Below are 13,304 nucleotides of genomic sequence, written 5' to 3'. Positions count from 1 at the left end.
AGTCAGTTTAAGTACTGGTAATCTAGACCCCTTTTCAGACAATGAGAAAAGGAAGCAGGCACAATTATATCTGATGCTACCTAGATGCATGTATTGGTCTTGACCTGGGTGTGTTATGTTTTTAGAACACTTCCAGTCCTTGGCTCCACCAGCCCACCCCTGTGAGCTCAGCAGACAGCCTCGGGATTCTGAGCCATGTCCCGGGTCGACCAGCCAGCGCTGACTCCCACAGGCCCCTTAAAATCACCTCACACTCTAGCCCTCCACTATCCAAAACATCTGCAGACCTCCACAAAGGGTAAGCACACTCACACAAAGCTCTGACTGTTAAAATACTTTGACAAAAAAATGTGCTTATTTAACAACCATGCAGATAACTAAATGATTTTAATGTGATATGTTTTTGGGTAAAGTATAATGCGCTATAAGGACTAATACAGGGGCCAGTTAAGATCTTTCTTTGTTCTTAGGCTGTGACTGAGTCACCGTCTCCATTTGCACAAAACATATTTAGCTTTTTCAACCAAGCTTTCTCTGCATGACCAGTTCATCGAGTATGTTGGCAGTGGTAGGATAATGATATGGTCTAGATTTGGTTCCAAGGAAAGTATGAAAATGGCCATGTTGGAATTTAGGGAAGTCAAAGTGGCTTGTATTATATAATTCTAAAGAATTACAAGGAGAATAGTTTTTTTTTTTGCAAAACCAATATTTTCATGAAGTTTGTTTGAAATCAAACATACCTTGGGGTCTTTACCATGGGGTTTGTAAAAAACCAATATAGATTACCTTTTAAATAATAAAATAATAATTAAATAAAACAAATTTAAAATATTAAAGAATATGCAAATGAAATGCTGCTATTTTTGGTCAGTGGATCCTATTGTGAGAACACTGAATACAAGGCAGAAATACAGACTATTACATTTGTTGTACCATTTAACTTATAAGTATTAAAACAATCTATTCTGTTTATTTCTTCAGGGAGCTGGAAAATAAGGTTTTTGTGGATCCCATGCGTGGCTTGATAACAGCCCACATGAAGCAGGAGCCGGACCGGAGCCGAACACCCAACAGCAAAGAATTGCAGCGCCTCTACATGGATTCATCACACGTGAAGCAGCAGGTGCAGCCTCCACGCCTACCACTGGACACACCAGACCGGGCCATTAAGTACAAGGAGGAGAACCGGCGCATCCTACAGGAGAGCATTGAGGTGGCCCCCTTTACTGCCAAGATCCGGTCAGGAGAGCCAGAGCGTGAGTCCTATGCCCGCATTCCCTCCCTCCCCATTAGTGGACCACCCAAGGAAAATGAGCATTCACCCTCTGATCTTTACAAGTACAAGCACTCTGCTCCTCAGTCATTGCCGCAGAGCAACTATTTTACCACCCTGTCCAACAGTGTGGTAAATGAGCCACCTCGTCTCTACCCCTCCAAAGAGCTTAACTCTCTTTCTGTCTCTGGTACCCTGCCTCTGGGCTCATATGCTAGTGGTGGAGCTAGTGTCAAGTCCCTGTCCAAACCTCCCCCACTCATCAAGCACCAGCCAGAAGCTGAGGGCCTGGTGGGAAAGATCAGTGAGCAGCTCAGTCAGCAGGTGGCTCTGAACCCTCTCAGTTCTCCAGCCGTAGCCAATGAGCGCCGTAGTCCAGCTGTCTCACCTTCAAACCAACTCAGGAGCATGCCTGCCTTGCACAGGGCGCCTGTCTTTCACCCGCCTACACAACAAACACTGGACCGCAAGGAGGCTGGCTACGGTCGCCTCTCACCACCCACGCTCACCCCCATTCAGCCAGTCAGTGTGGCTGGGAAGGTGTCGGAGCAACAGAAGCCCCCCACTCTGCTACCAGAGCTCAGGGAGGTAAAGAGCAATGTCGAGCTGGCCTCCAGTGAGCCATGGAGGTCCAACTCTGACTCACAGAGCCACGATAAAACGTCCCCGTGGCATGCGGACAAAAGTCAAGGGAAGCCACCAGCAGCCACAGCCTCTGTTATTGTTCGCTCTAGAACCTGCATTAAGTATGACAGCTCTAAGTCTGGCACCAAGGAGACGTCTGGCAGCAGGCCGCATGCGGGCAAAAACCAACTGGACTGCACCAAACTGGCTGAGACAAGAGAACCTGGCAGAGTTATCCAGCAGAACACAAATAGGGAGGATCTTTTTTCGCAGTACAAAATGAACTTTGTCCGAGTCTCCCAGGGCAGCTTTCCCAACTCTGCGGTAGCTGTTGTTAACTCCGTGTGCAATAGCAGTATTGATGTAACCACGTCTGCCTCTGCTTCTTCCAGATACAACGTGCTGAGTCGAGGCACAGCTGAGCTACCATATCCACCCTCAGCCACTCAGAGTAGCAGTAACATTAACAGACTAGAGGGGCCTGAACTCAAATGCAGGACTCCCACAGGTTCGGAGCTGCAAGAGTGCAATGCCAGGACAGCCTCGCCCAGTGGGCAGCTGCCTCAGACTGTTTTGGCCCCAGCTTCACAGCCCTACTCTGGAAACTTCATCCACCTAAAGAAGCACAAGGCCGCCTTAGCTGCTGCCCAGTCCCGCGGCTCAAGCAGCGCGTCAGAGAGCGAAAGCAGCAGTAGATCCTCTCAGGAATCGCCCACTATCATCACCCAGGACCGTGCCTCTCCAGGTAACACAGCCAGTAAATCCAGCCCCATACCCAATGGTCAGTCATCACAGATAAACCAGCCGAACTACCACAAGCTAAAGAAAGCTTGGCTTACTCGGCACTCTGAGGAAGATCGCAACACTAACAAGGTAGAGAAGACCTCCAGCGCCGTCTCCGAGATCATTAAGCCATGCACAGTGAACCTAGTAGCGTCCACCTCGAGTGACGTAGAGATCGGTAAAGACGGCAAATGCTTAGAGGATAAAATGAGTCAGGAAGACCGGAAGCCGCGACGGGGCCCCACAAAGCGGCCGCATGAGTCAGGTTCGGACAGTGCCGACGACTCTGATGGCAGCGACGGCAAGCATGAGCAGAGGGCAAAGAGGCAGCCTAAGCCCACCTACAAGAAGAAGCAGAATGACATGCAAAAGAAGAAAGGGGAAAATGACGAGGAGGATGTCAAGCCCAACGGCATTTTCAGAAGTGCAAAGGAGAAAACCAAACTCAAATTGGCGAGCAGCAGTAAGTTTTTACCTCACAGTATACGAAAGCAAACTTTTTACAACCGTGTACATTTTGTAGAACATCCAACATAATAAGTCTTACTGTGGATTACAGTCAGGTTGCAATGATTAGTCAACAAATAAATTACAGCGACTATGGACATGTTCATGTTCTAAATTACAGATACCACATTAGATACCAGATGGGGATCAGTTTAGGATTTACTTCACAGGAACAGAGAGATCAAAAACAAGCATGGATATACCATAATAAAAGAGATCATAAAATAATATAAATACTACTGTATAGCATCTGGATATGTGTAGGATATTAGATAGATGTAAGGAGAACCTGAAAATCAGGTAAATGTTTAGATGTCCTTACTTACTTTATTACAGGTTCAAAGTCACCGATTCCAATATGACTCACGTAAAAAGCCTTGGAGTATCTTGACTTGTATTGAACAGTACTTTTTAGTACAGTATTTGACTCGTATTGAACGTAGTCCTCAACACCAGACAGACATTAGTGAAGTCAAAAACAGTTGATTTGTAAGGTTTTATTTCCTAAAATACAAATCATATTGTGCACCTCGACACTGCATTAACCATCAACACAACAGTCTCTTTAACATGCCAGAATGAAACAAACAAGTCGGTCAAAAAAAAAAACAAATAAAAGGATAAAGTAGTAAAGCGATCTTTCAACAAAGGTATCTTCAATTAACAAATATAATGACAGAATCATGGCACAAAGTAGAAGAAGCATTTGTATTCAGTTGACAAATAAAATGAAAGTAAATGAAGATAACATAAAACCAAATATTTAGTGTGATTTGATGCAGCTCTCAGTTTTATAGAGCAGCAATATTTTTTGTCAATTTCAACAAAACCAGGTTCTCAAGGTTTTTGGAATTTCTTCTCCCTCTTTTTGAACTGAAATTCAAGAGATTATATGTATATATATAAAATAGCATTTAAATCTTTCAAATCTTTTGCCACCCTTTTCATTGACTCAATGGCAAAGCTATTTATTCCTAAGCAGAAAGATATTGTATTTCAGAAATAGACCGAGATTGTGAGTGTGGGGGTCGGAGGTGGGGGTTGTGCTCACATCTGGACTGCAGCTGTGGAGATTTCAAAGCTGCTATAGGAATGTTCAACTTTTATGTGAAATAAATCTTGCCAAGGCATGTTAAGTGTTCTTCTAAGCGGAGAGCTTTTAGCAGGCCCCACGTATTATTATTACATGCAGAGAGGAGCCCCCTTTGTAACTCAATACATGTTCCAGTACACACAGTCACTCTTGTCATGTTTCATAACTGTAGTCATAATACGTGAGCCAGTGGAGTCACCCGGGTGTGACAGAATGGTGAAATCGCAAAACCTTCCAACAAGTGTTCCAATTATTTGTTTTTTTGTAAAGTGCTGAGTATCACACATCAGCCTGAAGCACGTCCCTATCAGATCATTTAGCATGATTGTTGGAAGTGTTAATATTTGTTTTGTGGTATTTAATTGAATTTAATAGTTTTTTTTGCTCATGAGACATACAAGCAAAAAAACCACACCTATTTTCCTATTCCTTATACAGCAACTTGCACAATATATATATTTTTCACACATATGTTCATAAAGGAAATAAAATACCATTGAGAAGTCTGTTAATGTTATTTGTGCTGTGTGCGTTTGTGTGCATGTTCAGATGGTATCCCTCGCTCAGTGCTAAAAGACTGGAGGAAAGTGAAGAAGCTGAAACAGACGAGTGAATCCTTTCTGCAGGACGATTCATGCTCCGAGATCGCCCCCAACCTTCAGAAGTGCCGCGAGTGCCGCTCCATCCGCACCAAGAAAGGAGAAGAGCCAACCCACTCACCCGTCTTCTGTCGCTTCTACTATTTCCGCCGGTAAGAGAGTCATTGACACCAACACACACCAACTACAGTAACATTCCCTTGAAAATTCAGTGATCAAAACTATATTTTACATATAAAGGGTTATTACTAATTGTTGTGAGTTTAAAGTACACTAGTCATAACAAAGTCTGCTTGTCATTTCAAGGGAACAAATACAAAAAAAGGCAGTTTATTCCAGATTTTTATATATATATATATATATATATATATATATATATATATATATATATACACACACATACATATATATATATATATATATATATATATATATATATATATATATATATATATATATATATATATATATACACACATACATATATATACATATATATATATATATATATATATATATATATATATATATATATATATATATATATATATATACAGTGGGTACGGAAAGTATTCAGACCCCCTTAAATTTTTCACTCTTTTTTATTTTGCAGCCATTTGCTAAAATCATTTAAGTTAATTTCTTTTCCTCATGAATGTACACATAGCACCCTATATTGACAGAAAAACACAGAATTGTTGACACTGTTGCAGATTTATTAAAAAAGAAAAACTAAAATATCACATGGTCCTAAGTATTCAGACCCTTTGCTCAGTATTTAGTAGAAGCCCCCTTTTAATCTAATACAGCCATGAGTCTTTTTGGGAAGGCTGCCACAAGTTTTTCACACCTGGATTCAGGGATCCTCTGCCATTCCTCCTTGCAGATCCTCTCCAGTTCTGTCAAGTTGGACGGTAAACGTTGGTGGACAGCTATTTTTAGGTCTCTCCAGAGATGCTCAATTGGGTTTAAGTCATTGCTCTGGCTGGGCCATTCAAGAACAGTCACGGAGTTGTTGTGAAGCCACTCCTTCGTTATTTTAGCTGTGTGCTTAGGGTCATTGTCTTGTTGGAAGGTAAACCTTCAGCCCAGTCTGAGGTCCAGAGCACTCTGGAGAAGGTTTTCGTCCAGGATATCCCTGTGCTTGGCCGCATTCATCTTTCCCTTGATTGCAACCAGTCGTCCTGTCCCTGCAGCTGAAAAACACCCCCACAGCATGATGCTGCCACCACCATGCTTCATTGTTGAGACTGTACTGGACAGGTGATGAGCAGTGCCTGGTTTTCTCCACACATACCGCTTAGAATTAAGGCCAAAAAGTTCTATCTTGGTCTCATCAGACCAGAGAATCTTATTTCTCACCATCTTGGAGAACTCTATGCGGGTTTTTCATGTGTCCTGCACTGAGGAGAGGCTTCCGTCGGGCCACTCTGCCATAAAGCCCCGACTTGTGGAGGGCTGCAGTGATGGTTGACTTTCTACAACTTTCTCCCATCTCCTGACTGCATCTCTGGAGCTCAGCCACAGTGATCTTTGGGTTCTTCTTTACCTCTCTCACCAAGGCTCTTCTCCCCCGATAGCTCAGTTTGGCCGGTTGGCCAGCTCTAGGAAGGGTTCTGGTCGTCCCAAACGTCTTCCATTTGAGGATTATGGAGGCCACTGTGCTCTTAGGAACCTTAAGTGCAGCAAAAAAAATTTTGGAACCTTGGCCAGATCTGTGCCTTGCCACAATTCTGTCTCTGAGCTCTTCAGGCAGTTCCTTTGACCTTAATGATTCTCATTTGCTCTGACATGCATTGTGATCTGTAAGGTCTTATATAAACAGGTGTGTGGCTTTCCTAATCAAGTCCAATCAGTATAATCAAAAATTTCTGGACTCAAATGAAGGTGTAGAACCATCTCAAGGATGATCAGAAGAAATGGAGAGCACCTGAGTTAAATATTTGAGTGTCACAGCAAAGGGTCTGAATACTTAGGACCATGTGATATTTCAGTTTTTCTTTTTTAATAAATCTGCAAAAAGGTCAACAATTCTGTGTTTTTCTGTCAGTATGGGGTGCTATGTGTACATTCATGAGGAAAAAAAATGAACTTAAATGATTTTAGCAAATGGCTGCAATATAACAAAAAGTGAAAAATTTAAGGGGGTCTGAAAACTTTCCGTACCCACTGTATATATATATATATATAAAAATCTGGATATATATATATGTATGTATGTGTGTATATATGTATATATGTATGTTTATTATTAGTGAGACCAAACTCAACATAGAGCATGAAGACAAAATCTTCTTGTAAATGTTTTAAAGTAATTACTATGTTTTGAATTACGTTAATCATCAGGACACCAAACACAACTTTTGCTATGTTTCCACACGGCTGGTCTTAATCGTCGGATTTGTGCATCAGGGCGGATTTTGGTGCTTGATTTGAGACTTGTCGCATCAGTAAAACAAATGTGTAGTGATAGAAAATCATTTATTTTATAATCGAGTAAAGAAAGGACTTCACGAATAAATGTGTTGCGTTTTAATTTCACCTCGTTTATAGTTATAAATCTATATTTGTAATAAAAATGGTCAAACTGAAATGCGTGCTGCATTAATCGAATAAATGAATCGACTAAATGAATTTGCGTTAAGGCCCTATTAACACATTCATTTTATCAGCTCATTTATACTAGGGATATATATATATATATATATATATATATATATATATATATATATATATATATATATATATATATATATATATATCCCTAGTATAAATTACTATATAAACTATATGTTTATATGAACATATATATATATGTTCATATAAATATATATATAATATATATATATATATATATATATATATATATATATATATATATATATATATATAAATATCAAAGTTGATGCTAGAGAAACAAGGAAAAATGGGCAAGCTTATGTCAGAGCATCTCTAAAACTGCAGCTCTTATAATTAAAATTTTTTATATATATATATATATATATATATATATATTTATTTATTTATTTATTTATTTATTTTAGTTGTTTTCTGGCCATCTGTCATTCTCTATTACTCTCAGAGGATGTGAGTTCTTTCATAGTGGAGGTTCTCATGATTAATCGCAGGTAGTGACAGACTTTCCAATGTTGTCATACTGACATCTCCCCAGATTTGGGCAATTTCATCCAGTTGGCCAATGAATTCTCTTCCTAACCTGAACTGGCATGGACATGAAAGCTTGTATGACAGGGTTCGGAAAGTGAGTTAGTCTTTCCATTTCGTTCATTTTTCATTCAGTTAGCAATCACTTCCAGTCTCAGAGGAGTCAGAGACCTGCTAAAACCCTTCCATCATGGTCTCTCATATCTGTATCATCCATTTACGCAACCTCCTCAATTTTCCCGTCTCTTCCTGTAGCCTTTCATTTAGTAAGAATGGAGTTATTCGGATCGACGGCTTCTCGTCGCCTGACCAGCACGATGAGGAGGCCTTGAGTCTCTGGGCTCCAGATCCATGCGAAGAGAACGATCTGGACCTTGAAACCTCGAAATACATCCTCAGCTACATTGGAGACAAGTTCTGCCAGCTGGTCATGAGCGAGAAGACCGCAGCCACGTGGATAAAGAAAGACGGTATTTTCACATGTCCGAATGTCTCCCTTCCCTGTCACGACGTCGATTATTTAATATATGCGTTTAAATATTTCAGCGCAAACTTGATTTATCGTTTTAAACGGCGGAAAATGTGGCCCAGAGAAACACCAGAAACATTCTTGTTACAGCATTACACATATTGTAGCTTTTGTCTACTGTCTACTGACTGTGGAATATGAAATTATCCCATCTGTCAGACTGTTGTTTTTAACAGAGAGAGAGAGAGAGAGAGAGAGAGAGAGAGAGAAAGAAAGAGAGAGAGAGAAAGAGAGAGAGAGAGAAAGAAAATTCTTACAATCTGCTCTATGAACATCCATTTTATCCATGCTCTGTTTGCTTTGCCTCGCAGCCAAGATAGCCTGGAAACGGGCGGTGAGGGGGGTGCGTGAGAGCTGCGACGCATGCGAGGCTACATTGTTCAACATTCACTGGGTGTGCCAGAAATGTGGATTTGTGGTGTGCTTGGACTGCTACAAGGCGAAGGAGAAGAAGAGCTCCAAAGGTCAGTTTTTTTGTTTTGATATTCAGTCAAGCTTGGCAAGGGTCACACATGCAACCATGCCACCGTCTCTACAACACTCCTGCTGCGAACGGGCCAGGGCAGATGGTCCACTTTCCCGCTGTCCTGGCGGGTTTATCTTCTTAAATTCTGTTTAATAAGGACATTTTTAGTAGACTCAGCTAACTTATGCCCTGACAGACCTCGCATGATGTTATTTCTTACATGCACTTATATATAGCTCAGGTACATTAGAGGTGTCCCCAACTAACGATTAATACTGTATAGTCGATTCAAGTATTATATTTTAGTAGGTAGGACTTGACAAAAATCACTTCTAACAAAAGCACGCACCGATTGGATTCTTCAAGCCCCGACAACATTTCTTGTTCTTGTCATGTTAATGTTCCACTTTGTATTAATTAGAGCTAGAAACACCATGGCTCTTTCACTCTGCCTGGAGAGACAATCTGTGCCGCACTGTTTTCTTTTCGATGATTGCTTTCGTCTTTTTGAAGTAAAAAAAAAAGGGTCGCAAAACTTCCTCTTGTGAGTAACGTTACCTTTATTGTCCCACAGACAAAGAGCTGTACGCCTGGCTGAAGTGCGTCAAGGGACAGCCGCACGATCACAAGCACTTGATGCCGACGCAGATTATTCCAGGAACAGGTACAGAGCCACAGAAGACACAATATAATTAACAGAATAAAGTGTTTTGATTGACATTCAAACCAGGGGTGCACAATAAGTCGATTGCGAACTAACAGTAGATCGCAAAGATAGTATGGGTAGATCGCGTGCTATTTAGAAACAAGATCCCTTTTTTCCAAATGAAGATTATTACATCCAAATAAAATTTCGCAATGACTGATGATTATTTAAAAGTCAATTTGAGGCTACTGTCTGGATTATGCATTCAGTGTGTGTGTGTGTGTGTGTGTGTGTGTGTGTGTGTGTGTGTGTGTGTGTGTGTGTGTGTGTGTGTATATATATATATATATATATATATATATATATATATATATGTATATATATATATATATATATATATATATATATATATATATATAAAAACAAGCCCTTGTGCATAGTGGGCACCCTGCGAGTCTGGAACAAAGGGCTGTTGTGAGGCTTGAAGCATACTTGACAGATAGCATAGTTCGTCGCTCTCGATGTGTAGGCGCATGCCGAATTGAGCAAAACAAATCCGAGTCCTATCGACCTTTGCTTTGTACACTCTTCACCTCTTTTCAGTATTTAACTCTTGTGAAAAGTAACACGATGAGGCTTTTTTTTTGTGTGTCCCTCGCAGTCTTGACAGACCTGGTAAATGCCATGCACATGCTCAGGGAGAAGTTTGGCATCAGAGCATTCTGCGCCTGTGCCAGCAAGCAGAACATTCTCAACAAGATCCCATCCACTAACGGTGTTTCTCAGGTCTGTATAGATGTTGTATACTATAAAGGGATGTGCACTCACAGTTTTTTGCATCTCAACAGCACTGAAATATATGTGTGTGTGTATTCCAAGCTTTAAGCCTTCATGCACTTTTACCCACAGGTCCTTCAGAATGTGCTGAACCACAGCAACAAGCTTTCCCTGTGCAAACCTGAGGTCGGCCAGCACAACTTAGGGCAGAAGGTCGAAGCAAACGGGGGCAGCAGCCCAGCCAGCGACACCAGCACTGATAGCAAGCTCACACCTCCCGAGTCTCAGTCGCCTCTGCACTTTCTGGCCGATTTGGCCGAGCAGAAATCGCGGGAAGAGAAGAAAGGTGAGCAAAAACGGAGTGAAACAGAGAAGGAGAGGCATATGGTTATATGAGTCATGGTGTGGTCACATAGTCTGAGTGTACACATGTAGATTTGACAGGCAGCCAAAATTCCATACGCCTCATATTAAGTGGTATACATACAGTAACTTGCTGCTCCGAGTGCCAAGAGTTCACCTTACCAGATGTTTATCCAACATTTCAGTTGGCTTTCCATGCTACTCTAAAACAGAGCAGCAGCTAGATGAATGTCGGATATGTGGGCTTGGGTCATTGTCTTGCACTACACAAAGCAGCTCATTCACAGATTTCTTCTGAGAGTGCCTTTTCAGAACTGAACTGGGTCATGTTTCATCTGTTATTATACCAGCGAAAGGCTTTCAGTCACAGTGAATGGCACGCACATTTTCTGAGCTTTCTCTATTGAACTTGTATTAGGAAGTCCATTCATGATCTTAGTCATGTGGTATAAAAAGTCAAGATCCTTTGTGAGTTAACAGGGTGGAACACACCCGGTGAAATTTTCTTGTATTTTTTTATTTATTAATTGCACTTTCATTGTGTCTCATCCTGCAGAGAATAAGGAGTCAGCTGTGGGGAAAGTAAAGGAAGAGAGCCCAGACCCTCTGGAGACTTTGCACTGTAAAGCTTCCTCTCTGGTGGCCAACAGCACAGAGCAAGGCTCCACACTGCGAGACCTTCTCACCACCACTGCCGGAAAACTGCGCCTGGGCTCCACCGACGCTGGAATCGCCTTCGCTCCGGTCTACTCCACCGCCTCGCAGGTCTCACGGCACATACGGTTACGCACAACACTTTACTCACCGTGAGAGTAGGCTTCTTTATTCCGCTCGTAAATCGCACACTGCAGCATCTGCAGCCAATTGGCAACACGATCCGACGTAATCAGGAAGTACGTGATTTTAACATGCAGTTAAATACCTCGCGTATTTGTGTCACGCCGAGTGAAGGATGTCCTCCGAATTACTCATTGAGCAGTAGATAAAGAAACACATGCAAAGCTGTTTCTGGCTTCTGTTTCCATTTCGAGGCAGATCATAAACTTGAATGTCTGGTTGTGAAGTCTAGAGTTTTTGACCGCGACTGCATCGCATATATATTTCTGTCAAAACGTGACTTTTGACTTTCACATTCCCTGCATATCCATGCAGTGGTGGACAGTAAGGAAGTCAACGTAATCCATTAGTGTACTTGAGTAGCTTTTTTTTTTTTCTGCGCATCTGTACTTTACTGAAGTGTTTTCATTTGGGAGATTTTTACTTTAACTTCACTACATTTCAGTCTACGTTTCACACAAAGCATAGAGTCTTGTGACAAAAAATGATAATAGGAACATTAGGGTTATAATAAATCACAGAACTTTGGATACTTAAGTACATTTGAATGCAAATACTTTAATATTTTTACTAACTTTTACTGAGGTAATATATTATTTAGTGTATCTCTACTTCATCCACCACTGTATAAATGCTAAATGTTCTTGCTAAAAGTAACGTTGATAATAATAATAATAATAATGATCATAATAATACTCCCTTCTCGGTCTCCCATGTGCCCCTGTTCAGACCGGGAAAAGTGGTCGCACTATGCCTAACATCCTGGATGACATCATTGCCTCAGTGGTAGAGAACAAGATACCGGCAGACCGCAGCACGAAGCAGAGCCCAAAGGCTAAACCCCAGGAAGAGGCCAAGGCCGAGAGGAGGAAACAAGCAGAGGACGTGCCTGAGCAACACGCAGACATCCCCCACTGCTGGTTATATGAGCGCCGACTGCTCTGGCTCAAAGACCACCGCAACAACAACAACTGCAAACTGTTCAGAGAGTGCTGGAAGCAGGGCCAGGTTAGTCAAGCTACTTGCAAACCACCCTTAGCTAAGTGATTACCATGGACACCAGAAAATAGCAAAGTATCTCAGAGAGACAAAGAAGGCAAAAGTATGTAGGTTGTTTTTTGCTTGTTTCCCCTTCTGTTTTTTTTTTTTATTATTTATTTATTTTTAACTAGTGTGCTGGTGCAGGTCTTTAGCACCCCCTGCTGGGGAGGTGTTACCTTTCCTTTGTTTTTGTTCTCTCTTTTTTGTTCCACGACTGCCATTTAGAGCATACAACATTTAATAAAAACACGGTTGAACATGGACGTTTTGAAACAGCAGCAACCAGCTGTGAATATTGTCTTAGAAGGCCACTGGGCCGTGCATCAAGAAGGCACGTTGAGGTGTTTATTGTACGTCCTTTGGGTAAAAATGTTTGTGTCAGCGGGTTTTTGGTTCTGCTTCTCGAAATATTGCACATATGCAGGAGAGCTGGGACATTTGCAGATAAAACTAAAGTGTGCTGCTTGCTGATGTGTTACACACTGTAGTCGTTAAGGCCTTCTCGCTTTCCTCCAGGCTTCATATTTTCCACTGAGTGAAAAAAAGGAACGATTTGAGCGTTGCTGTGATCCTGGCTGTCATTAAAGGCCCATTTCCT

The 13,304-nt window shown here is 41.5% G+C and overlaps 1 protein-coding gene across 7 annotated transcripts in view; it reads left to right on the top strand.

Annotated features, from left to right (window-relative positions):
• The window catches only part of jmjd1cb (jumonji domain containing 1Cb), a 143,854-nt gene that overhangs the window by 122,317 nt on the left and 8,233 nt on the right, over positions 1-13,304 (top strand). For all 7 annotated transcript variants that reach the window (XM_083556871.1, XM_083556870.1, XM_083556869.1 and 4 more), the window contains 10 exons: positions 126-298; positions 985-3,146; positions 4,833-5,034; positions 8,303-8,517; positions 8,888-9,040; positions 9,617-9,706; positions 10,350-10,474; positions 10,598-10,811; positions 11,385-11,593; positions 12,395-12,673. In XM_083556871.1, the coding sequence (XP_083412997.1) occupies positions 126-298; positions 985-3,146; positions 4,833-5,034; positions 8,303-8,517; positions 8,888-9,040; positions 9,617-9,706; positions 10,350-10,474; positions 10,598-10,811; positions 11,385-11,593; positions 12,395-12,673 (3,822 nt within the window). The remainder of the gene's footprint in view (positions 1-125; positions 299-984; positions 3,147-4,832; positions 5,035-8,302; positions 8,518-8,887; positions 9,041-9,616; positions 9,707-10,349; positions 10,475-10,597; positions 10,812-11,384; positions 11,594-12,394; positions 12,674-13,304) is intronic.

This window comes from Silurus aristotelis (genome assembly GCF_946808225.1).
Source record: "Silurus aristotelis genome assembly, chromosome: 12".
Classification (NCBI taxonomy): domain Eukaryota; kingdom Metazoa; phylum Chordata; class Actinopteri; order Siluriformes; family Siluridae; genus Silurus; species Silurus aristotelis.
This window is presented reverse-complemented; position numbering and strand designations above follow the sequence as displayed.